This window comes from Corvus kubaryi, unplaced genomic scaffold, assembly GCF_017639235.1.
Source record: "Corvus kubaryi isolate FWS band 111438036 unplaced genomic scaffold, C.kubaryi_AGA036_p1.0 133, whole genome shotgun sequence".
NCBI lineage: Eukaryota > Metazoa > Chordata > Aves > Passeriformes > Corvidae > Corvus > Corvus kubaryi.
In genome coordinates, this window is record NW_024580667.1 from 24,504,383 (window position 1) to 24,529,817 (window position 25,435).

Genomic DNA, 25,435 nt, shown 5'->3' on the forward strand with positions numbered 1-25,435 from the left:
GGCAGTTTAGCAGCTGTTTCATGAGCAGCTGAGCATTTCTTAACGAAGGACAAGAACCTCAGAGAGAGGTTTGAGGAGGGCGGGTGGGTGTGGGATCCAGGGTGTTTATTCCCTGATAAGCCATCCTTACAAATTCTGCCACTACCTTCATCTGAATTATTATTTGAGATGTCCTTTATAGAGCTGTTGACGGGGAAAATTATTTCTGAAGGTCTGATATTGATCCTCAGCCAACAAGGATTGTCTTTGTTAGGAGGAAATGCTCATTAAAAAATAAACTGCAGAGTGCCAGTCCTTGAGTTCCAGGATTTGTGAATAAAAAATAGCAGGAACTATTTTTGAGGGGACCTTTTAAAATTCTGAGGGTTTTTCCAAATTTTCCATGCTCTCTTATAAGACAGGAAAGGCTATCTGTTCCACAGTTGTTTGCATAGTTTTTTGTAAATTTCTGTTACTTGGGAAAACATTTTCAAAATCCACCAGGATAGCTTAATATTGCTTCCTTATAGTAAATTCATTCTATGGAAGCTGCAGGGGTTTTATTTGCCACTAATGCAACAAATGACAACTTGGTTTGAAAAGATAGTTCAGGGAATGTTTGTCTTAGTGTAGGAATTTACTGTATTCTTTAGAGATAAAAATAAATCTGGCTGGTAAGGTCTTTGCCTCAGTAATAGGTGAGCTGACTTTTTAAAAAGGTGAGAGTTTTACAGAGGGTTATGAAGGGGATCGTTGCTCTTACTTGTAACAGTGTGGTGTATATGTATAAATATATCTGCTTAACAAAGGATCTTCTGTTCCTGTAGGTGTAATGAGTTCAGGTCCCAAGTAAAGGCCCTCTGTTTTTCACTTGAAAGAACTCCATTTTATGTTGGATACCCATGAATCCTCTAGTATGCAAAAACTTACTACTGTGAGATAAATAATTCCCCTTTCAGAAGGTTTCATTTAAAAAAATATATAATTACACAAGTGTAAGGAAAATTGCATAACCTTGATACAACAGGTAGAATTTAAAAATACATATTCTACATTTCTACAAATTTACTCAAGAGTGAACACAACTGAGACACTTTACACAATCAGGTGCTAAATAAGACCACACAGATGTGTGCAAGACACTGGCCTTTTAGACAGTACTCTGTTTTCACAAGTTACCACGACATACTTCATCCTTGGCCTCATTTCAAATGAGTAACATTCGTGTGAAAAGTCAGTATTGCCCATCAGGCGGTTGCTGAAGACACATTTTAGTGCAGTTGGGGGGTTTTTTCCCATGTGTTTGGAAAAGTTCGAAGTCAAAGTGAGATACTTTTGCCCTTCTCTCTTTGATTGATACTGTAGTGGCATTAAGGGAAAATGTTTTGTCAGCATACAGTAAGCAGAGACCCTCAAAGAGACCTTTGCACAATAAAGTTACATTCAAAACCAATAATTAGACACTTTTCTAAAATGAAGTTTATTTTCTATGTAAAATGAATGTCATTTTTGTTATTACTGTTCTTTCCTGTGGGCTTGGTTCAGTTTTTGCCAAACTGATGGATTTCAATGGAAATTAGACCATCCACTTTAAGTCGTTCTAATTATGTCTTTGAAATAATACTAACTCGGGATGCTTTGAGGATGCTGTTGTAGCATGATGCAGGTGCAGTGGAGCTGTTATTGCTTAGGTATGGATTACTTTTTTTCTTTTCTTGCCAACAGGTCTCTTCAAGAAAACGGGGATCAGAAGGTGGAAAGTAGAATAGAGGAGGTTAGTTTTCTAATAGTTGTAATCTGTTTTATCTTGAGGACTCCATTTCACTCATTTCATATTGAAGGGCTATATTTAGTTTTCTCTCCTTACTCTTCATTATGCTAAAACCATTCAAAGCATTAGGTTTCTGTCTGTACCTCAGGTTTTTAACTGTTCTTTGCTCTAGTGGAGTTTCTAACACTGATCTGTGACTCTGCTTTATTTTCATTAAAACTTTTCTTGAAAGTGGTAGTTCTGCTGATGAATTTGCTGTAGAGACTATGGTAGAATCCTCCCAAGAACTGCTTTATTTGTTACTGAAAGGATGTACCCACATTCTTTCCTCTGACTCCCTTACAAAATGTGAAGTATATATAAGGTGCCTTACAAATTTGAAGGTGTCCAAAATTGCTTTGGTTTGTTCTTAGCTAATGATCAAATGATCAAAGATAGCAATGTTTGTGGCTGGGGAAGGGCATGCAGTGCCAATGCTTTAAGCACAAGTCCTGGCAATTTCTGAAGTAGACATGGGTACTGAACATACTAGTGGTTCTGAACTTCTGTACCAATACCTCTGAATTTCCATTTCAGCCTCAGTTTGTTGTGAAATATTAAGAATGTGTGCAACAGATCTTGCTCCAAATGTTTTAGGCTTCCAGTCAACAATAAAACAAAGTATTAAATAGATAGAGAAGTCCTTGAGGTTGATACCCCTTACCCTTGTGTGGGTGTGTGTTCCTGTACTAGTGTAGTCTGGTCTGCCTAGTGTCTTGTATTCCAGCAGGTTTATATAGCAGTTGTTCCTCTGGACACAGTGAGCAGCCCACTGAAATTGCTTAAAATCAATGGAGAGCTTGTATTCTTAGTTTATCTTTTGCATTCTTCTCTCTTTGTTTTTTTGTTTGGGTTTTTTTTTTTAATTCTGGTAAGTGTTGCAACAAGCATTGTGAAAATTCCAGTTGTTTTAAGAATGGTGAAATACTTGAAATTCGATGTGTAGATCGGAGTTACTGTAAGGTCTGAGAAGTTGGGCATTTCTGGATCTTACTTTAAAGCTGTATTTGTATAATGTCTTACATTATCAGAATAACTGTTTCAAGAACTATTTGCTGTTCTCCAGAGCTAAATATTTAATGAATATAAATGACAATACCATATAATTTCCTTTTAACACAAATATGCAGCTTTATTCAGTTTATGAAGTTCCTGAATTGTCTAGCTCTAATCAGAAGTATTTGTATAAAACAAGTTGGCAATGGTTACTGATGTGCTGCCACTTAGTACCAGTTAGAACCTCTGACAGCTTTCGACTTATGTATAGCCCTAGAAGCTAAATTTTATGACAAGGCTTTAGTAAACTTAAAAACAAGAGTTCAGGGACTCCTGCTGAAATTCAGCAAGACTGTTAGAAATTTGGGTCCTGTGATAAAGAAACTGAAATTGATGCCAGCTTAAGTGATTCTCTCTTGTAAAGCCATGAAAACTTGGTAGGTGAACCATATTTTCTAACAGATTTCCTTTGAGTATTTTCTTAAGCCTAAATACACCCTCAAATCATGATGTACAACATATTTAGATATTTAAACACGATGTATCTTAAAATTTGCATAGCATGTTCTGAGAGAACTACAGTCATTTCACTGGAGCTAATGTCCTTCTCTCTGTGCCTGTGTCCTCTGTGTGCTTACCTGTTGTCCATTTAAATAGTTGAGGTTTAAATTACTGTCCCACTGTGCTGTTGCTGGATATAGACTACCTTTGACAACCTCAGACAAGTCACTTATGACTCCAGTTTGCCAAATAGGAATCATAACATTGAATGTCCTTGTCAAGACTATGGTACTCGTAGCCTTGAGATGTTTTGTTTTCAGTGGTAAGCTGAGGGATTTCATTTCACACTGTTATAGGTGATTTGATTTTTGGTGGAAAGGGTTCAAGATTTTTTTTATGTAAAGGAGGCTTATAAAATGTAAGTTTCCTGGAGTGTCTTCAGTAAAGATCTGCATAGGAGACTGTTCGCTATGATTTTGGCTCTAAGGCAACTTCCTATGTGCATGTTTTGTGATGTGGATCTTGTTTAATTCTTCAAAGATTAAATGTTTTTCCTTTATTTTAGGCTGTTGCACCTCTAAGGGAGAAAATCAAAGATCTAGAAAAAAGGTATGTCATCTGCTGAATTTGGGAAGCAGCTCAAAGGCACAATTTCTTTTCTGTAGCAGTCAGTTCTGTAGTTGTAAGCTTGAAATAAATTTTTGTATATACCTTCAGCACCTTTGAGTTGTTATCATATATAAGTGAGGACAGGGCATTGAATGCTAAGACAGTAATGGTTAAGGTATTCAGGCTGATTGATCCTACTAAACCAAGCTGGGAGTGCTGTACTCTTGTAAAGTTCAAATCCTGTGGAGGAATTTGCTATTTGGAGTCCAGCTGATGAATGGATTACTGTGGTTTATGTCTGCTAAGACATTCTGGTTTCATCTTCAAGAGACTTAAAATATGCTTTACCACAGTTTTCCCACACTTGTGATCAGTTACTGTGGTTCAGCTACTGTACAGTGATTCACTTGTGCATCTTAGTCTCTGTATATGCTTTGGATGAGCCTGACTGACCTGCTTCCCTCAGGATTTGTAAGGGAATGTGTTATCCCTCAGTCTGCCTGTTTGCCTTTGTATCAGATCAGTTCTCTGATCTGGGCGTCCTCATGGACAGATGCTTTTCATCACAAAATAAGGTCTGGTATAGGGGTGGGAACTGTCAGCTCTGACAAGGACTTGTTTCTTTTGCCAGTGGTACTGTTTTGCAGGTGACATTGTTGGTATCCCAGGCAAAGCAGAGAGTGCTGCATTGCAAAGGGCCGAAGCTGGGTTGTCCAAGCAGTACCAGTAACCCTCATGGGGTATTGCATACTGGTGGTTGTGTGCTGCTCCTCTGGAGAGGGGACATAATACCATTGTGGCTGGCCAGGGATATGCTTGACACCTGCAGTGCTTTGGTGTTCAGAGTTTTGTCTTGTCAGTGAGCAGCTGCCCCTCCTCCTCCCACCCCTCCTGGGCTGTAAGGAAAAAAAAAAGGAGAAAAAATTTCAGTTCTGTTTTTTACAATTGATTTGAAAGGTTCAGTGACCTGCCACATGCCATTTATTTCAGTGAGAATACTGATCTGATTGCTCATCTCTCAATGTGCATGTGAACTTCATAGTTTGAACTAGGCATATATTGGCAATATGAAAGAAATTGCAGATTGTGTCACCACCTTGACAAAACATTCAGTTGATTTATTTAATTTTTGTTAATAGTCCAGTAAACCTTCAGCTTCAGTTGTGGGTAATCCAGGTATTTTCTTCTGCCATCCACAGAGGACCTTTGTGGGAGGGTATCCTGATTGGCTCTTTTTTATTTAATAATTGTTGCTCATTTGAAAAAATACAATGAGTTGTTGAGGAGAACCATTAAGTTAATACTTCTCCCAGAAGCTATATAAATACTCTTGCCTTTTCATGTGTATTGATAAGTCTTGTTTCAGACCTCTAGGAAAAAATGAGAAAGAATCAAAATATTTTTTTACCTCTGTATGAACCAATCTGGAAATTATACTTTCACAAAAGAGGGGGCTCTTAATATTGTCTTATTATTATTTTTCAAATATATGTATAAAATAATGTAGGCATTTACCTCTGGTGATTCAGCTGAATGTGGGTTGTTGCAATTAATATTTTTAAAATTTTATATCTGTGTGAAGTGACAGTAAATAACTACTCACTGTCAGATGCCTGAAAGCTGATCCAGTTTGCAAAGCTTACTCTAGTGTCAATGTTTTCTTACCTCCTAAGCTGATAAAACCTGAACGCAATCCATCTTCATGCTTCTGAGAAGCAGGAAAGACAAGAATTCCATAATGCTAGTCTCATGACAAGAGGTTGTTTAACTGAAGCTAGAGCTGTAAAGTTTTATTAAGAATTTACACAGCCAAAGCATTGCCACGTAATCATCAAAGCAAACATTAAGTCAAGATAAACTCCATTTTGTTGCCAAAAGTTCATCATTTGTCTGCCAAACTCTATCCTGCTGTCTGTAAACTGCTACTGGTGTAATGGAAGGAGCAAAAATGGTTGTGAGGTCCCTGTGGCACCAATATGACTCCAGGATGGATTAATGCAACCTTAAAATAGTGGTCTTGGAAATGGAGGAGAGAGACTTGCCTTGCATCTAGTTATTTGGCACTTAAACTTTTTTTGAACTCCATAAATCTCTTGTTATGAGTGAATTGTCCTCTCTGTCACAGAAAGGATGTGTTTTACATGTCTGCATTGTGCTTGTGCACTGCTGTCTTTCACTGCTTCAGCATAAATCAAAGAAATTGTTAGTGACCTGTATGTAATGTAAGACAAGTGTAGGTAGCTTTTTTTTGAGTCTCCGTGTGTGGCTAATGTTGGAAGGTTCCATTGCCGTATTTCCCCTATCCAAGAAACTGAAAGCAGCTTTCATGCTGTGATGAAAATTGGATAAAGTACAAAAGCATCTGTGCTCTGGCACTGAAGAATTCCTGTTGAGCCAGTTCTGCAGGTTAGAAGCAGAGGAGGAGGTGCTTCAAGATCACAGTTGTTAGGGTCAGTTCAGTCACCGTCTGTTTGTGAGTATAGCAAGATGTAATAACTCTTGTCATTTTTGGCTCCTGTGTGCTACATCAGGCTGCATCTCTAGCCTGTGGACTTACTGGGGGAGAAGAGTAACCATAGTTTGATTTTTGTGCAGTGTCACGCTGGTATTTAGTTAAGAAAAATCTGTGGTAATAAATTGCCAAGACTATGATGCTAATTACTGAAATAAATAAACAAAATTCACACCTTCTTTCAGAGGACTTTGTTGCTGTATGCAGAATGCATGCCAGGGAGGAAGAGAAGTTCATCTAAGGTTTGAGGCATCAAGAGATGAGCACTTAAGATTCATATGTCACATAATTTTATTTTATGGTGGTTTTGGTTGAAGTTCCTGTAAAGAAGGTGCAAAAATTAAATTACATTTGCTTGAAGACCATCAAATAAATGGCAGTCTAGCTATTTCTAAGAAAATTAAGATCAGTTTTCATGCTGAATAAGCTCTCTCATAGAAATTGTTGAAGTATCTTAAAATGTATTTTTTCAGCATTCTGATTGTAAACTTTATATTGGTTTTTGTAAAACTTTAAGGAGAATTCATGTTGTAAGTTTCACATTGAAACTTCAAGAAGTGTTTGAAGTCAATGCGGTAAGTCAATACAACTTGCTTTCTTTTCCAGAGCTTTTAAGAATGTTGCTTGCCTTTTAAAACTTTAAAAAGAGGTGTCCAATCACTGCTCATGTTTTATTGTTTTATTCTCGTGTGATGTCATGCCTGGCACTAGTTCTGCTCTCAAAAGGTAGAAGTCAAGTGATTCATTACATAAAATCAGGCAGAAATTTTAAAAGCACTCTTTGCAGATGGATTTTGATATTTCACCGTGCATAGGCATTGTCTTGTGTTGATCCAGATCCTTTTTTAGAATAAAGGACTAAATATACTCTTAGCAGAACTTCAAGAATAGGAGGTTTTCAGAGTAGTTTCTCACATTTCAAAGACAAGTATGTGGAAGAAGAAACAAGGCTGAAACTTACTTAGTTTTTCTTCTTTGTTTTGAAATGTTCTATAGTTTCACCCAGAAATACCCACCAGTGAAATTTTTATCAGAAAAGGATCGTAAAAGAATCCTGGTAAGTTGGTGTTTACTTGGAGGTTGTTTTGGGGAAATACCAAAATATCTGTGGAATGTAATCTGTTTTGTAGGATTGAAGACATAAGACGGGATAAAGGGAATTACCTTGGATGTCATATGTGTTGCACACGTTTTAGGGCAGTGCTTCACTTATTTGTGTTGATGTTCTCAAACTCAGCATATAAACAGTAGACTTGGACTCTGCTTTTGAAGTTTGACTTGCCAATTAAACTGCTCTCCCTGTAACTTCTCAGGATCACATTTCCAAAGAGTCTCTGTGTGTGCTCCCAGATGGCTTAAACTTGCAGAGACCAGGAAACTTTTCAAGCACATCTTGACAGGAACCTTGTCTGGCCAAACTGGGCAAAATCTAGTCATAAGGCTAGAAAAGAAGTTGCTATGGAGGGAATGGTCATCTCTCTGTTTCTTCTCTGTTTTTCCTGTCATTTTGAAGTCTCATAAGCAGTTGAGGATGGAAGAGGATGGCAGGTTAAGTCAGGACAAGTAGTTGTCCAAGGCATTCTTAAACTTAGTGGATTGTGCTGCAAATCAACTTTACAGTTTTGTCTGCAAACACTTTTGAAGTTATCTGTGACCTAGATTTTTCCTTGTTTCTGTTTGTCAGGGTGGGGGGGTGGGGGATTGTCCCCCTGTTTTGAAGGCAGAGAAAGTATAGCTACTTGAGATGTGTAAAATAGAGTATGAACTTCTGCCTCTCTAGTAAAAAGTAAAGTCTAGGACAAAACCCTGCAGCATGCCTAACTTAGCTGGTGCTTTTGTTTGCTTTGACTTCAAGATTTTGAAGAAAAAACTGAAAACATGCAGATAAAGTTATTTTACTGCATTGTTAGGCAATAGTCTTCATTGCTATTGTGAAGTTTCACCAAGAATTAAGCGTTACCAAATTAGTTTAGTTCTGCAATGATGTTCTGTCATTTTTATGACAGTCTGAAGGAGGGAGACCTGTAGACTCCCAGTGCCCCTGTTGAATATAGAAAATAAACTGAGGAAAATAGAGAGAGGTTTAATTCTAAAAATTCCTAAATTGTGTACTTCATGTATTTGCAAGGGTGATAAAGTAACCTTAATGTCATGTTTTCTGTGTAAGTGAGAATGTACTTTCAAGAAAAGTGTCAGTGAAAGCTGTTAACAGGCTGTGGAGCTCTTAATGTTCACTTCCAGACTTTGCCACTGAAAAATACTGTATATTTTGTTGAAATCTGTTGCTTCAACAGAGATGTCAAGTAGTTGGAATAGGAGTATTTTCAGCTGACCTGGAGGTGAATAGCTTTTGGGTTCCTCATATATTTTGTAGAGTTTAAATGACTGAAGAGAAAGCTGGCCAAAAGGAGTGGCAGGTTGTTCTGACCAGTTTCAAGCCAACTCAGATGGGCATTCATAGGCCTCCTGCCCATGTGGACAGTTCCCTTCTGTTACAATATTGCTGTCATAATCCTAGGGGAAATAATCCATGTTCTTCTGAAGAAGCTGAAGTAGCTGAAGTTCCCATAAAAACCTTGCATGACACTTCAAAATTCTCAAGAATTGGCCAGCCAAGTGAATTTTGCTAGATCATGTGCTTTGTATTTTGTTAATACTAAATCTTTTCCTAGAATTCATTCTTCATTTGATTTTACTTTTTTTTGTTCTGACTGCAGTCTCCAGCTCCATCCTGGAGATCCCCACAGCACTGTCCTGATCAGACAACAGTTCTAGCAGTTATTTTCTATTACACTGCATCTCTTTGGAGATGATTTCTAGTAGTGGTGATATCTCAGCTAAGACTAGATGTCCTGTCACTTTCATTGAAAAGAGATATTCACCTTGTTGTGCATGATTTATCTATTTCCTGAGTTCTCTGAAGTGACTGGACCAGAGGCTTTCACATGCAAGAGAAGGAATTATGTTATTGTGGAAGATGGTGTTGCCGTTGGTTCAGTCTGTTGGGTGGGGTTTTTTCTGAATTGAATGTATAATAAACTGATAAAAGCAGAAAACAAGAAAATTAATATAATTTCCTTATAAGACATAAGATGTTTTGAATCTGAATGCACACAGCAGCAATGAACTTGTGTAATAGATAGACAAACTTTTAAGTGCCTCTAGTGAAGAAAATTATCAGTAATATTTGTGCCTTTTATTGGGTGCTGAAGTTACCAAGCATACTTGCACTACTAAGTAATTAAATATTTTTATTAATGTTGCCTTAATAAAGAATTTGTTTTAAGACCCAAGTGCTGGTGTTCCAGTTCTGATGTGGATATGATTCATGTACAACTTATGATTATGTAGATTAATATGTCATTGTGATTTGCAGGAAGTAATATTTAGAAATTATGCATTTATGAGTGATTACAGGAAGGTTGTACAAAGAACTTCAGTGATAAATCATCTTTTTTTAAATGTTGCCTCAAGTAATGATGAAAAACATAATTTACACAGTTTTTTACTTTTCCAGGGGAAATTCAACTCCTTTTTCATGATTTCTTAAGTTTTTTGTCTAACATCCATGGAAGCGATATGTTAATAAAGCCAACTTAGATTTATCATAAAAACTACTGGTAGGTTTAAGGCAGTTGGAAACTTCTTGCCAGACAAAATTGGTTTGTGCTCTTTTTTTTTGCCTTTTTTTTGTGCTTTTTTTCTTCTTTTTGTATGCTATTTTCCTTTGGGTTTTTGTGCTTTTTGCCCTTTTTTTGGTTGGTTTTGTTATGGTTTGTTTTTCAAAAGGGATATTGGGAAGAAGACACTTCCTTTTACTGCACCAAAGACATATATTGCAAGCATTGATTTTATCTTCTCTAGAATCTTGAAATAGAAATAGTAGCAGGAGATTTCCTTGGGCCTCAGTTGAAGGAGTAGGTTCTTCTATAGAAGAGTTTTATCCTGGTCACCACCAAAAAAAGCCAAAACCCTTGTAACATTCAGCAAGGCTGCAGCTTGCTTGAAAGTCAGGATAAACTCATGGCATTACGTTTTCCATGCATGAGTTTGATTTCCCCCCCCCCGCTAAGTGGTGAGACATGGCAAAGGGCTGTTCTCCCTCAGTTACTGCTCTTCTTTCCTCATTCACAGCATTCTGCCAAAATCCTGCTCTTGCTTCTTCTCTATTGCAGCATAATGGGAGCCTCGAGATTCATTCATTCTGTCTGTCTGTCTGTCTTTCTCCTAAATCCTGGTTCTCCTTCAGGTTTGTCAGGGAACGGAATGTTGAATCTGTTACAAGGAAGCCCTGACAAAACTCAGAAGAATACTAAATAGACCAACTAAACTATTCTTTTATTAACTGATACTTACGGTTGCTTTGACACACTAGTGTCCCTCAATTTTTAATAAGAAAAAGAAGCATGAGACTACAAGAAGTGGACATTCAAGTTTTTACAAAAGAAAACAGATGTTGTTTTTGTATGTTTTTTTCCTTTTCAATCTTTGGAGGTTTTTTTTTTGCTTTTTTTTGTAGTTAAAAAAAAAAAACCTGCTATGGCAGGGTAGTGGACAGGAGAAATGGTTAACTTTTGACTAACCTAAAGTGGAAGAACTTAAGGCATCTCATCCTTTTCCACACAGCACTTTGTTATTGTAGTACACCATCCATTCATTGGATTCCTGCTTGATTCCACCTTGTCCTTTCATTGCTTAGTTAGTTGTCACTACAGCTGAAGAATGGGCGTCAACAGCTGAATCACTTTCAAAATGTGAATTTGATCATGCAGCTATATGATATAGCTGATGCCACTGAGGTCTTTTACAAGTCCACTCTTTGAGAGTTATGATCTGTTGTGTCTTCGTTCTTGAAAACAGTTTATGAAATGCAGAGAAAATAATTGCTTCTGTAGATAGGTCTGGATGTGTCACACAACTTGCAGTTCTACTTATTGTGCTGACTGCTTCAGTACTGAATTAGTGATTTTTGTTAGTTTGTTTGCTGTTAAAGTCTGTGGTGCAAAAAGGGAAAAATTAATGAACTTTCTTGTTTCTTCAATAAAACAGGCGTACAGGGTTTTAAATATTTTATTTCTGCTTGTTTCTGCAGTAGAACATCAGAGTTCCAAGACAGGCAAATGCTGCATGTCAGAGCTAATGGTATAGAACAGAGTTTTTTCAGTTGAAGGGGACCCACAAAGATCATCTAATCCAACTGCCTGACCTCCTCAGGCCAGAATGATGTAAGCTATGGATGCATTAAAACACAGAAGGAGTGATTTAAAATGAAAGCAAGGAATTAAAATGAAAGGTCTTCAAAGAATTCCCTTCTTCCTTTCCGGGTGAAAACTTACAGTATTTACTTAGAACACCCAGCATGTATTCCATTAAAACCAGACAAAAACTGGATTTTACATGTCTGACAAGCCTGACATGAAAATAACCTGGCATTCTGTCATACCTTTTTTTTTTTTCTGAGAAATGGGATTTGCAGAAATTTCTCCTATTGCCTTTCTGCATCTTTCAGACTTTGCTGTCACAAAGAAGAGCACAATCCAATTCGAAGGAAAAAAAGGAAAATAATGTAATCTGAGAAAGAGATTTTGTTGATGTGAATAGGTAGCTGACCTTCTAGCCTGACAGTGATGAAATATGTCAAGTATGTCTCTCAAAATTTTAAAAGCTGTAAATCTTGGAAAAAAGATATACATGGAAATGGAGTTGCTTCCCCTGGAGTACGCAAAGAGCTGAAACCTACTGTTCTGTCTTCATGTTTGTAGACTTTGTCTAGTGTTTCTGTAAAAAGAAAAAGAAATTCATACCAACTGTCCTAACGCAGATAACTGGAGGAGCAGGGTTTGTGGGTTCTCATCTTACTGACAAACTAATGATGGATGGCCATGAGGTTACAGTTGTGGACAACTTCTTTACGGGCAGGAAAAGAAATGTGGAGCACTGGATTGGTCATGAGAACTTCGAACTGATAAATCACGATGTCGTCGAGCCCCTGTACATTGAAGGTAGGTAGGCTCTGCTTTGGTATTTGCACTTTTTTGTGCTTTTCCCTTCTAAGTGTGTGTGTCTGTAAAGAAATGAAATTTATGCACTGGGTTCTGGGTTGATCTATCTAATATCTGTGTGCTTTGTTTACAGTTAGCCTATTTTCTGTGATCAGTATGGAGTAAGAGGTTCAGAGTACTTTTGTCATGGAAATTAGTTCTTCTCCAAGTGGATGGGAGGAAAGAGACCTTAGAAACATCCTGATGTGACTGATTTTGTGAGAATGCAAGATGGCAGTGGGTTGGTCTGCTGTCCCATGTGTTGTCGCACTTTCCTGTGTGCCTGGACAAGCTTACACACACAGAGTCTGTGGTCCAGATAATTCATGAACTGAAGTTGAATTTTGGGCTGCAGTTACTTAGACATGCATCCTGCAACTGTGTATGGTCAGTTGAGAGGAGATTAACTTTCCTTAGTTGCCTTTAGTGTCTTCTGTAGAAAACATTGCTCCACTTTAGGTACAGGCATTCTTCAACCTGTAGAGTTGGAAATTCAGCAGCACAGAATTTCCCTAGTTTTCAATGGAAAAACAAAAAAAAAAATACACCAATCCTAAAGAAAGAAGCAAACAAACGAACAAAAGTATGTTCTGCTTCAAAGTAGTGGCTCAGCATCTAAAGTATCATAAACCTCAAACTATTACACCAGATTTTAAGGCACCCTTAACATTGTTGTATTTGAGAGAGACATGCATTTATAGACTTCTGTGGGAGTATCTAACTATATAATGAGTCAGTGAAAGCATTGCTCAAATTACACTGCAGTTCTGGTGGGTGTGCTCCATCCTTTTAAAACTCTGTAGCAATGTACTTGTTCATTTTAAGGGAAAAAAAAAAACTGAGCAGTTTGGCTTTCTGTTTGTTTGTTTTAAATTCCTGCTGAATTCTAGTGGATGGAATTTCACAGGAAAAATCTTTAGTATTTGTATCTCTTGTGTTATTGCTTGTGATGAATTCCTGGCAATACTACTGAAACAGTCCTGCAAAAACACATGCTCCTACTCTGTTCTGACAATGCACTGGTTCAGTTACTGCGTGTTATTTTACTTCAAACTTCTCCTTCCACTGACAGGATAATAGAACAAGGATCTTATTAACTGACTCCAGGTGCTGGTAGCTCATACCTCAGCCGGTTCAGTTTGTCAGCTTTTCTAATCTTTTCCATGCATTACCTTCTTTCTGACTGATTACACTCGAGACTTTCTCAGAGAATTACCATCATTGCTAATACTGTTGCCCAGCTAACTAGGCACTACTGAATGGGAATTCTGAGATCCTTCAGCTACCTTTCCTATAGCCTTTGTAATTAAGATACCAATTCCCTGTTTAGTACTGACAACTAATTATTACATGTTATTCAGTGGGTAGTTCATTGAATGTCTTTTCATCTTCCAACAGTGTAAATTGAAGCTGGAATGGCTACGTTTTAAAATAAAATTAACTTTCATACAGTAAGAACATGATAAAATTTGATTTCATTGCAGAGTTTATAGTCCAGTGAGGCAATGGGGGATAGTTTTTGGAACAGATCAGCAAGTTGGCATATAGATCAGATACTTCTTTTCTTAGTCCCAGTTTCTCCTTTTTACTTGTAAATAGAAGTTGGAATGACTGTGAAGTCACAATAAAAAGTAGGTTTGTGTCTAAAGAATTTCTTTGTATTTGCTGTCCTGTTTAAACCGGGTTATATAATGTTGTTTGACAGTTGAATTCCAGAGAGAATAATCAGTGCTTTTTTTCTGAAAGAGACCTCATTTCTGGTCTAGAAAGAACAGTGCTTTCACTTTGGATATGGAAAAGTGAATTTAGTCTCAAGATGTGTAGCTGTCAGCTTCACAGTAATGCCTACGCACAATCTGCCTTGGCTGTGTCATTATCTTTGATCCGTGACATGAAGTGGCACTCAGCATTCTTGGATCTTGATCTAGGTTGGCCAGAGACAATAATAAATCACCTAAACACACCTTTTTTTTTTTTTTTTTTTAGCCCTGGGACAACCATAGTTAACTCTAGTGCTGAATGTCTTTCTCCTCCTCTGCTAGGATTTCCTTTGCTTTAGCATTTGGAAATGTCAGTGGGAAATGCACAAGTTTTCACGTGGTTTTCTTCAAGCAGAAGAAGGGTTTTGAATTCTTTAGTGGAATAAAGGTAATTCAGGAACCTTGGAAGGTGAAAAATAGTAAAAAAAAAAAAACATAGCTATATTAACCCTTTTTTTCCTATTATAGTTGACTTCTGTGTTTTTAATGATATTTTCATTTCAGCCTAACCCTTATGTAGAGCTTTAATACACTATAAAATGGGCAGTTTTTTGGTACAGCAAGACAATTTTTTTTCTGAAGGCTGGTCTGTAAAGAGAAGAATCTCTTACTCTTCTTTTTGTATTATCAGGAAAAAAAAACCAGCAACCCGCCTTTACTTGCACCTTTACTTTTTCTGCCTCATTCTCTACATTCATTAATATTACAAGTGCCCAAAGTAGTCACTTGAGAGCACTGTGGCTCATGTTCATACAAACCATAGTGTAAAGACACATAGATGTTAATTAGAGAACAAATGAGAATGAATGCTTGATCTGGTGTTACTGTGATCTACCCCACTTTAGGGTAATAGATAAAACTGCATTAGAAAATGCCAAAGGAAATTTTGTATTAAATAAATGTACGTTCTTAGTAATGCATTTGGTTTACATACTGACTTGAGCATTAGTGCTGTCTTGTTTATACCCACCTTTGCGTTAGAGTTGACTCTGTAGTATAAAGTAAGGGTTTATTTTTATATAACTTCAAACCGCCAAAATCTGTATTTCTACTATGAAATATTGTTATACTTGAATACATGTGTAAAAAAAAAAAAAAAAAAAACCAAACCAGAAACCAAAACAACCAAACAAAAAGAACCCCAACCTAAAAACATAGATACATGTAAACAATCCAAAAATAACCCCAAAAATACACAGCCCACCAAATCCCCCAAAAAACACACATGAAAAACCAAGCCGCTTTCAAGGTGATGTCATAAGATGACACACAATCGTTCCACAAGCTGGACCCCTAAACAGGAACAAAATGCCTCTCAGTTTTCAGTCTTGAGGTCCAGTTTTCAACTACCCCTAGGCACACACAGCAGTTGAATAAATCTGGAAGAAAACATCAGGTATATGTAGCCCATATCCTTCTCCCACTGGCATTTCTTCTTCCTGCTTCCTCAGCAACTTTTGGAAGCCTTAATCTTCTGTAAAGTGATAGGTGCAAATTTCCTTCAAACTCAGCTACCTCCTGTATCTGAAAGATGTCCTCAGCTGAACTGTTTCACAATTCACAGGAACACACTTAGGCCTTGCATTTCTTTTCGGTTGCTTGGTAGTGTTGTTTGTAGATTTGTTTTGGTTTTACCACACCTTTCACAAATTTGAAGCAAACACAGGCCTGAAAATGCCACAGATTCGCAGTCAATAGTGGAAACAGTTGAGTCAGTTGAGTTGATTTCACTTCCTTAATCACAGGGAAGTGCACAGTATATTTTGAAAAATACTGTATAATACTTCTAAAATTGCAGTCTGTGGCAGCTGAAACTGCTGCCCAAACTCTTTTTGGGCAGAGTAGTGAAGAGCAGTTCCACTCTGATGCTCAAAAACTTTTTAAAGCAAGTGCATGTGCACTACCTAACTAATATAAAATGAAATGAAAGAGAAGTGTAAGTGGTAGGTAAAGATAAACCATTTTATCGCTCATGTTCTGAGATTAACTGATCTTCAGTTAACTAAAGCTGTTTGGTTTTGGTCTTGGTTTGTTGTTTTGTTTTAATTCTTAATGCCAGCAGTCCAGTTTCTGGAAAAACATTTCTTAAATGCTGGCTCTAATTTCTGTGACTGTTGTGAACACAAAGGTAGTTTTGGCTCTTTCAACTTCCACTGAAAAAGCTTTTAAAGTGATTTAATAAAAACGCATTTTGCAAGTTGAGAGACATGCTGTAAGCATGTGATACACATAGTGACAAGGATACTGGCTTTCAGAGCTTTCAGGAGGTGTTGTAGTTGCTAGTTACACACATAGGTAAGTAAAATAACATTTATAGAATTTTAATAAATCATTTGCTTGACTGGGACTAAAAAAAACTTTTGTTTTTAAAGACTTGGCTGGCTTGTGGGTCCAAGTTGATTTTTAAGGCTAAGACCAACAAGTCTCACAAAATTGGTCAAAAGAATAGTCTGTAGCCTTCTTGTGATTACGATCGTTCCAGAAATCAGGATGGTAACATTTTACTTAACAGTGTTCTACAGTATCCCAGAATTGTTCAGTCTTCAAGTCATCTCACAGGTAATTTAAAGCACATACAAATACAAGCAGAAGGAGTGTCTTAAAGCTTTTTTTTTTTTGCTTCCATACTTCCCAGATTTTTCCCTTCCTAGACTTTGTTCTTGGTGCTTAACACATTCTGCTTCCTGGTTTTAAATTGTATGGTCAGGAAAGTTTATGGCAAAGCAGAGGGTAACATATGCTACTTTATTTTGTTTGTCCAGAGCCAAGTGCAGTGGTGCCTTGATCTTGGTCTCTCCAAAACTGCTCCAGTATGAGCAATATGGTAAATCTTTATGAAGTTATTCCAGTTTGCTTGACATTACAGACAACATTTTTAGCATCAGGGAAATGAACTCGTATTTGTAGTCGTTTTTAGTTAGGGCAATAGAAATGTCTCACTTCACTGTGTCAGCTTCTCTGGCCTGACCTCTAGTGATGAAATTGGCACAGCTGCTGTTTTTACAAGAGAAGTCCATATGTTCAAGCTGTAGAAACTTATTTGTATGCTTCTGATCAAAGCTTTTCTACTCAGTACTTCCTGACTAGCAAATACAGTGATGGATGCAGGTGCTTAGTGGACTTAGTGACCTGTTTAGTCCTTTCTGGGACCATGACACATGTTGAAGGCAGAAATTGAAGATGAAGGTCTTTTCCTGTCCTACGAAAGGTGGTAGATTTCTCCCTTACCATTCACTTAGGAAGCGTGGAGAACACATGCAGTATTAGGGCTAGAAAATAAAGATGGTATGAAGGAAAGTAGTTTTATGGCAGTATTTTGTAGGAGTGGTTTTACTGATTGTTCTTGTTTAACATTAAGGAAAACACAAGATTGAATGTTTGTGTCCAAATTTAGGTGTTGCAGATTCCATGTATACTAAATTTTAGGGAGTTTTTTTTTTTTTTTTAGCTTTTCACTTAGAGAAGGACATAATTGACAAACATTAGTTGCTGTTTATCTTGCAATATGTTACTTAAACTTTATGTTGAGCACAGTCTTCTGTATTTGCCTCGGTGTACCTTGTGTACCTGGCTTGAATGTTTATGCCAGCTTCTGTGTCCATGCTATTTTTGAAATGAATTTGATTCCTTGTTTTTGCCCTTTTTTTCAGTAAAATTGTAACATAACAAATGTGTTTAATGTTTCTTTATCACTAGTCTACCATCCTGTCCTTGGTAAACTACTTGCTGCCGTGTTCACAGTGGTTTACACAATTCTAGTGCCCCATGTGAGTTACACACAAAACTTGCAGAATTTTATTGTTATCATTTGTTCTTCTGTTGTGGTCCTTAACGTAACGCTTTGCACACCTGTTCGCACGGTTATTTTCAAGTAGTTGCACTATGGCTTTAATTGCAAAGCTAGCTCAAGTCATCTTATTAAATGTTGTAAAACTTCTTTCTTTACTTCATGTAACAAGAAAGAGTTGTGGAGGTCCATTACTAGATGTATTTCTTTCTGTCCTTCAGTAGATACTGTCCCAGGCACCCAAACAGTTGATCCTTTAAAAAGCTGTAGCTTGGATTGCTTTCCACAGCTCTGGCTGAAACAAGAGTTAAGTTGCCTGCTATCTTAAATAACTGTTAGCTTTGTGCTACAAGACATGAGGTTGTCAACCAAGCTGGGTAGATGGCTTTGTCTAGCTGGCCTGCTGAAATTCTGGGGTGGAAAAAAAAAGTATGTATTTCTCAGACCTGACAGTTAATAAATAGAGGGAAGGTGGAATGAGAAATAATTGTTCTTGTTCCAGCATTGTCATCATGATGGATCAAATATGATAAGCTTGTGGTAGAAACTTTTCACCCTACTGAAATGTCCAGCATTCTCTAAATGTTTTGGAAAAACTGATGTTTTTCATTGGTCTGAGGCTTGATATACTAAAGAGTCCTTCCCAGGCAAGAGAAAGAGGTCTTGCAGCTGCCTAGTTGCTTATCCTTCTGATCCAGAAGACAGCTATCTGACTCTTGGCAAATGCCCATACTCTATCTCTCTGCCAGTTCTGCTTTTGCTGAACCTTTTCCATACAGGGGTAGATTTTTGCTTTTATGCGTGGGGGAAAAGCACCTTGAGGCAAATGAGACAGGCAAGACTGTACCTTTGGCAAGGAAAACCTTGTTTTTCCCCGAGCTCCTTCTCTTTGTTTCATTTAAAACAATTGCTGGCTGGGAAACAAAAGGAAGAATGAAGGACTAAAAGGTGGAGAGTGCTTTCTTTCTTGCTCTCTAGCTTTCTTTTTCACTGTATCATACACTTAGTTTCATGTTTAAAAATAAGTGAATAAACTTGAAGATTATAAGGAACTTTTGGGGTTTTGTATTTTATATGCATTTGTTTCTAGCTAACAGTTATATGGCCACTTGGATAATCACAGGCCTAGCTGTATTCTTGTGGAGCAAAAGGAGTGGTAGATTTTTGACCTTTTGTATCTGAATTGCCAGACGCCATTAAAGGAACCATTCCTGTATGAGCTGCTGTGTATCAAAAATTAGCAATATTTTAAAAAACCCAAAGAAACCACAAAAAATAAAATTAAGTGGGTGGAGAGGGAGGCAGGAAAGAGTTCCTTTCTGCTTTGACAGATTAGAATTGGGCAGTAAAATTACTAACAGACCAAAATGCTTTTGAAGTGACATTTTCTCTTTGCAAAAATTCCACCACAGCTGATTGAAAACTAGATTTAGAAAGGGTTGTGAAGGAAGAGGTAGAAAGAAACAGCATAAAACTTAGATCAGAGTTCAGCTTTGAGTCGGCTATAGGTAACTTCAGGTATTGCTTTGTTCATTTTTCTGCACCACTGTGCTTGAGTTATCTGCTGCTTGCAAGCATCAGTCAGCATCTTCACTGAGCATTCCTTTTGCCAGCTTCCAGTCTAGTCCTTGTCTTTGGTTTCATGACAGTACCATGCTGTGGGAAGGGGATACTTACATTCAGAAGCGAAACTTGAGGCAGTCACGTATTTTATTCATATTCAAAACTCATCTGTAGGAAGTGCGTGAAAGTTCAACAAACCAGTTAAAATTTACCCCATGCTACATTTTTGCATTATTTCCCCAGCACAAAGTTTGATTCCAGTTTTACTCACTGCTTAAGCTTACAGTGTCAACTGGGACCTAAGTAAGGAGTAGTTATTCTATGTCACACTTCATCATGCAGAACAATTAACTACCTTCATGTTGCAGACAGACTCCTAAAAGTTTCAGCTGCATTAGCAATGCAGGCAGGGCTTGGAATCGAGCATGAGCTGGGAGTTTTCTTCCTCGAGCTCTTGCTGCATCAGGCAATCTTTGGATGCTATTTGTGTTGTTATTACAGGTGCCTTGTGTGACAAACTCTCTCGATGCTGCGCCAGAGTTGATAGCGGTTGGATATACTACTTCCTGATCATTCAAGAACAGATGTAAATACCAGACAATCTGCTACATGAAATTTTACTTCTCTGCACCTTTTTATGTGAGAATAAATACTCACCAACATTACACATCTGCCAGAACTGTCTCTCTCTAGCTTTCTGGGCTGTTTTGACATCTTCTAGGCAGCTATTTATCCCTGCTCTGGAGATAAACAGCTGTAGATCAAAGAGAGCATGGCAACATACAAGTAGATGCATTTTGTGGCATCTCCGTGAGCATACTGTCAAATATCATTACTCTGTCAAGACAGTAAAACTTAGAGTGATAGTCATGCAGGTTGCCTTAGGTGCTTATCATATCTTCATGTTGATAGTTAATTGGGTGAGATATGACTTGAAATAATTTCTCCTTATTTTGGTCACTACTGACATTGTGAGCTTAATCAGTGAATAAAATGTAATCATAAATTATTTTGCAGGCTTTGTTGTGTTGCAGCAATAATGCCAGGCTGCAGTATGGGGCAAACTTTGAAAAGCTTCCTACAGATGATCCAGTGTGTGCTTATCCAAGCTATGTTACACAAAAGTCAGGAGCTGAGCTTGCCCAGTAGACAATAGACACAACAATTAATCTAGAAAAACTTAACTTATATACAAGCACACTTCATTAGGGATTCAGAAAGAAAGTAGGTTGAGTATTTTACCATGCCAATGTTGCTGATATTTTTAAAGCGTTATTACCAGAACACATCTTAAAAAGGATGTAATGTTTTAATGTAAAGGAAGTGCTTGTGCTTTGAAGACTTACCTACTTTTCATTTTTTCATTGCTCAATAGACTGTTGAAAAGTAAGGGATTACTTCACATGGATAATTCAAGCCACTTACATATGCTCTTGCCCTATTACTCTGCTTTTTCTTAATATATATTAGAAGTCGGAAAGCAAAGGTTTGTGTACTTGCTTTATCAAATGAAATTTGATAATTGGGAAGGAAGGGAAGTCTTCAACAGGAAGCACATTCCTCTAATATTTCAGTGTTCTCACACTCTATCACTGAAAGCAGGTGATAACTTCATAGTTGATATTTTATTTTTTCATATAGTGGTAGGACATGGGGAAATGGCTTTAAGCTGTAAAAGGGTAGGTTTAGGTTAGAAGTAGGAAACAGAATCTCTACTGTGAGGGTGGTGAGGCACTGGAACAGGTTGCCCAGAGAAATTGTGAATGCTCCATCTGTGAAAGTGGCTGGATGGGGCTTTGATCAGCCTGGTCTAGTGGAATGTGTCCCTGCCCATGGCAGGGTGGTGGGAACTAGGTGTTCTTTAAGGTGTCTTCCAACTCAAACCATTCTGAATTCGTTTTTCCCTACTACATAGCATTCACAGCTTGTGCTGTTTAAGCAACTATAGTTGTATTTAAATGGAGAAAAAGAAAATTTTGTTTCTGGTTTTTTTTTCTTTGAAAGTCAGGGATGCTTGTACCCTGTTTTAAGTACAAAAAGTAATTTCAAACTGGAGGAAGAAGTTCATTATGTCACAGATACTGTGAAAGTTAAAGCCCCCAGCAGAGGGCTAAGAGAAATCAATATGTGGTCAAAATAAAAATTTTTTAATGGTGTGATTTGCTACTGCTTTTTAGTACTAAAACACCTAAGGAAGTAGTTAAAACGAAAACATTTGTTTGACCAGTAGTGTTCTGTTCTAGGGCAAGACAGTCTTATGCCACATAGTATTTTCTTCTGTCAGAATAGCAGCTAGCCTTGACTTCTCCAGCTTCTTTCTGATTTCAGTGTCGAGTCTTCTTAAAAAAATAAACAAAACAAACTTTTCTTTTGAAACACAAAGGAGTTGTTTTCCCTTTCATTTGCTGGGCTATTCTAATTATTTCATTACCTTTTGATTACCTTTCTTGAATGACCTTGGTGTGGGGGATTTATTCTTTCTTAAACATCACATCTCTCATTTGAGCTTACATTTAAATTTTTCTTTTGCAGTTACTTATCTATGGGTGGGGTTTCTTACATAGTTCTGGCTTGCTGTGATTCAAGTTATACAGAAGACAGAAAGCCATTTACATATTTACAACAGTCAGATTATGAAAGGCTTGCAGGTTGAGCCTTTGAATATCAGATACTGCCTACGAAAATGAATCCAGTTTTCATTGCTTTGTTTTTATTATAATTTAACAAAAATATCTTTGTTTCCAGAAGTCTTGTGTTTCTAATACCTCCAACCTTCAATCATATCAGACAATGAGTTTCAACTAGTGCTAATTGTATTTCATGACAGGGAGTGGAGGAGTGTGCTGAAATCTCTGTACTGGGTTTTGGTTTGTGTGTTTGTTTTTTTAATTAAAGCTAAAATGCTGTATTATCCAAAGCATTGCATATACATAATAAAAGTAACAGGAAAAAACCCCACAAAAGTTGCATACTTGTATCTTGCCATATGTATTTAATATATAAATATCCATTAATGTTTTGTTGACAGATGGTCTAGAAATAAAAATACAGTATTTAATTTTCCCAAAAAGTCTTTCATCATATTGAAAAAAATGTTTCTACCATTTTTGCTTCACAGTCTATTTAGAAAAATACTCTGAAGCTTGTAGCCACTTTAAAAACCTGAGGGTAACAGAATGTTGCAAATACTTTTGCAGCTTCTAAACATTTCTGAACTATAAGTGGAAAGTGTGAACACCAACGCAGACATCTATATCCATGTCAACAGTGTTGATATATTACATTATGCTCTAGGGTTTTTTTTACTAAAAATTAAGTTTTTCTTACAGTTACAACAGGTTGTGTACATATCATCTGTAGGTATCAATACAGGAAGTGCTGAGTTCCAGTGCTAGGAAATGCACAAAGGAATACTTGTTTCTTGGCTTTAATGCTTTCTCATTTAATATGTTATGTGGGAAAATAATAATTCTGTCCCTTCCATTTTTCTGTAGTGGACCAGATCTATCATCTAGCATCTCCTGCTTCTCCTCCAAATTACATGTATAATCCTATTAAAACATTGAAGACCAACACTATTGGGACATTAAACATGCTGGGTAAGTGGAATTTTTTTTATTGCTTAACTTGGTTAGTCATCATATAATCCCAACTGAGTTGCTGGGGAGAGGGGAGGATGAAGCAAATGAGTTGTACATTTTAAAAAGTCGTTTCTTTAAGCAAAATAAGGTTGGGGTTATTTTTACCCTCTTTGAAGGTTTTTTTCCTTTTCCTATAAATATGTCTGCAGATGAACACTGGCAGCATGGCTGTCAAAGCACAAGAACTTTGTGCCTGTAAGTTGGCTATGGAGTGTGCAGTAATTACAGAAGTCATCACAACAATTAAGAGCATGGGATTTTATAGCACATTTGTGCTCATGACTGCAGTTTTCGCTTTGGTGACTGTGAAACATTCCCGCGGTTACCATAAGTGACTGTTCCTTTGCACCTCAGCAAACATTGAACTAGGTGGAACTGCACTGGTTCTGTAAACTCCACACATCAGGAGTACTGCACCCTCTTGTGCATGCCTTGGCTGGCAAATTCTGAAAGAGTGTTTAATGTCTAGCTTCGTGGTGAATAATTACATGGCAATGTTTTCAGCTTTGTCTGTTAGTTTTGATGCTGGGAATGGATCTGTGAAAAGAAGACCTCAAGCCTTTGCTACTTTTTCCTCCCATCTTTGTGCCATTTGGTATATGATGCAGACTGATCTGTGTGTCAGTGATCCTAAGAGTTGTTATGAGTCTGAAAAACTCCTGGGCATTAGCACAGCTGAGTTTCTTGAGTGATGCTCTAGTGAGTACATTTCAGAGAATTAAGTGATTCAGAAGCTATAGAGGTACCAGAATGGCATAGGTGAGAGATTTGTTTGATTTGCCATGCCAACTTGAAGACCAGAAAGCCTCTGAAATGGAATACAGAATGATCTCCAGTGGTAGGTAGGACCATCCAAGCAGTTTAAAAGGACATAAGAAAGGAGAAATGATTGATTTTTGTCCTGTAACATGTTAGTCTGTATAAGTTTTTTTAAATAGCTTGTCTTTAATCTATGTATAGAAGGATTTGGTAATCATACTGTGTTGTTTCACAATCCTGCTTTCCTGAGTGGAATGCTTCCTTGGCCTTTATTTAGGTTGTAATAAATTAAGTTCTTGGATCTTGATTCAGTGTAACTGCTAGTCCCAGAAGCAAGCACATCACATGCAGGGGCCACTCTGCTGTTTCTTAAGTTTTCTAGTTTGGAAGTGGGAGCTATGGATGTGATTTACAGCTAAATTTGCCTAGTGAGAAAAATCAAATTCTCTTTAAAAACATGTAAAACAGGATCACACTGAAACAGCTAACATGAATGAAGGATTCTTGCACTTGCTGTAATTATGTTCTTCTTTCCCCATTGCCCAAAATCTAGGTTTAGCTAAACGTGTTGGAGCACGGCTGTTGCTGGCCTCTACATCAGAGGTTTATGGAGGTAAGAAGAATAAAACAATAATTAGAGCTATTCAGATATGACTGTGTAAAAGGGTATTTACACATCTTTTGTCAGATACCAGAATGATAGATTTTCATCACTGTCTTAGCTTGCTTTTTTATGAGATGTTCTTCTTACAGTTTAAAATGTGAGAAGGGCATTTACAGTGCTTGCTTTATGTTTCTAGTCAGGAGTGGTAGCTGGAGACTTGTGTTGTTGTCTGTACCTTTCCCATGTCATGGTTTAGGTCTCTTTTTCCAAAGGGCTTGTGGGAAATTGAGTGTTGTACTTTAAAGTCCAGATGCCATAATGAAAACCTGAGAAGAAAGATCGTTTCAATAGTAAATATGTGTATCTTTTTCCCATCACACAGGAATTGTATTGTTAAGATTTAGTAATTGCCCTGGTGTGTAAGAGACGAGGATATAACCTCCAAGCTAAGAAAATACTGGTTGTGCGTGCAGATTCTTCTGGTGTCTCTTAAAATGTAATATTCAGCAGTGCTCTGTCTTCCTCTTACTGGTAGAAGTGAAGGAGTGAAAGAATGATGGGTAGAATGGTGATTGGATGCAGCAAGACTCCTTAGTATTTCCTTGGGCGTGTAACAGACCCTGTGCCTGCTAGAGAAACTTCCTTCTGTTCTGAACTATTGCATAATTGATAATAGCAGTCTTGCAAGATTATTTGAGATGCACAAGCACAGTACCCTGCTTAAGGGGAATAGATTTGAGAGTCTTGGCTATAAAGAACAAACAAGTGAACAAAAAATGGTCACCTGTATTACAAGACACAAAGCTTTGTGAGCAAAATGTGAGGAAGGACAAAGAACACACCTCCAGGTGTGCACTTTTGGTGGAGCAACTT

The 25,435-nt window shown here is 37.4% G+C and overlaps 1 protein-coding gene across 2 annotated transcripts in view; it reads left to right on the forward strand.

Moving 5' to 3' along the window:
- Positions 1-25,435, forward strand: part of UXS1 (UDP-glucuronate decarboxylase 1) — a 57,282-nt gene that overhangs the window by 13,207 nt on the left and 18,640 nt on the right. For both annotated transcript variants that reach the window (XM_042039657.1, XM_042039648.1), the window contains exons 3-8: positions 1,705-1,753; positions 3,852-3,895; positions 7,404-7,464; positions 12,229-12,409; positions 23,053-23,157; positions 24,512-24,571. In XM_042039657.1, coding sequence (XP_041895591.1) covers positions 1,705-1,753; positions 3,852-3,895; positions 7,404-7,464; positions 12,229-12,409; positions 23,053-23,157; positions 24,512-24,571 — 500 coding nt within the window. The remainder of the gene's footprint in view (positions 1-1,704; positions 1,754-3,851; positions 3,896-7,403; positions 7,465-12,228; positions 12,410-23,052; positions 23,158-24,511; positions 24,572-25,435) is intronic.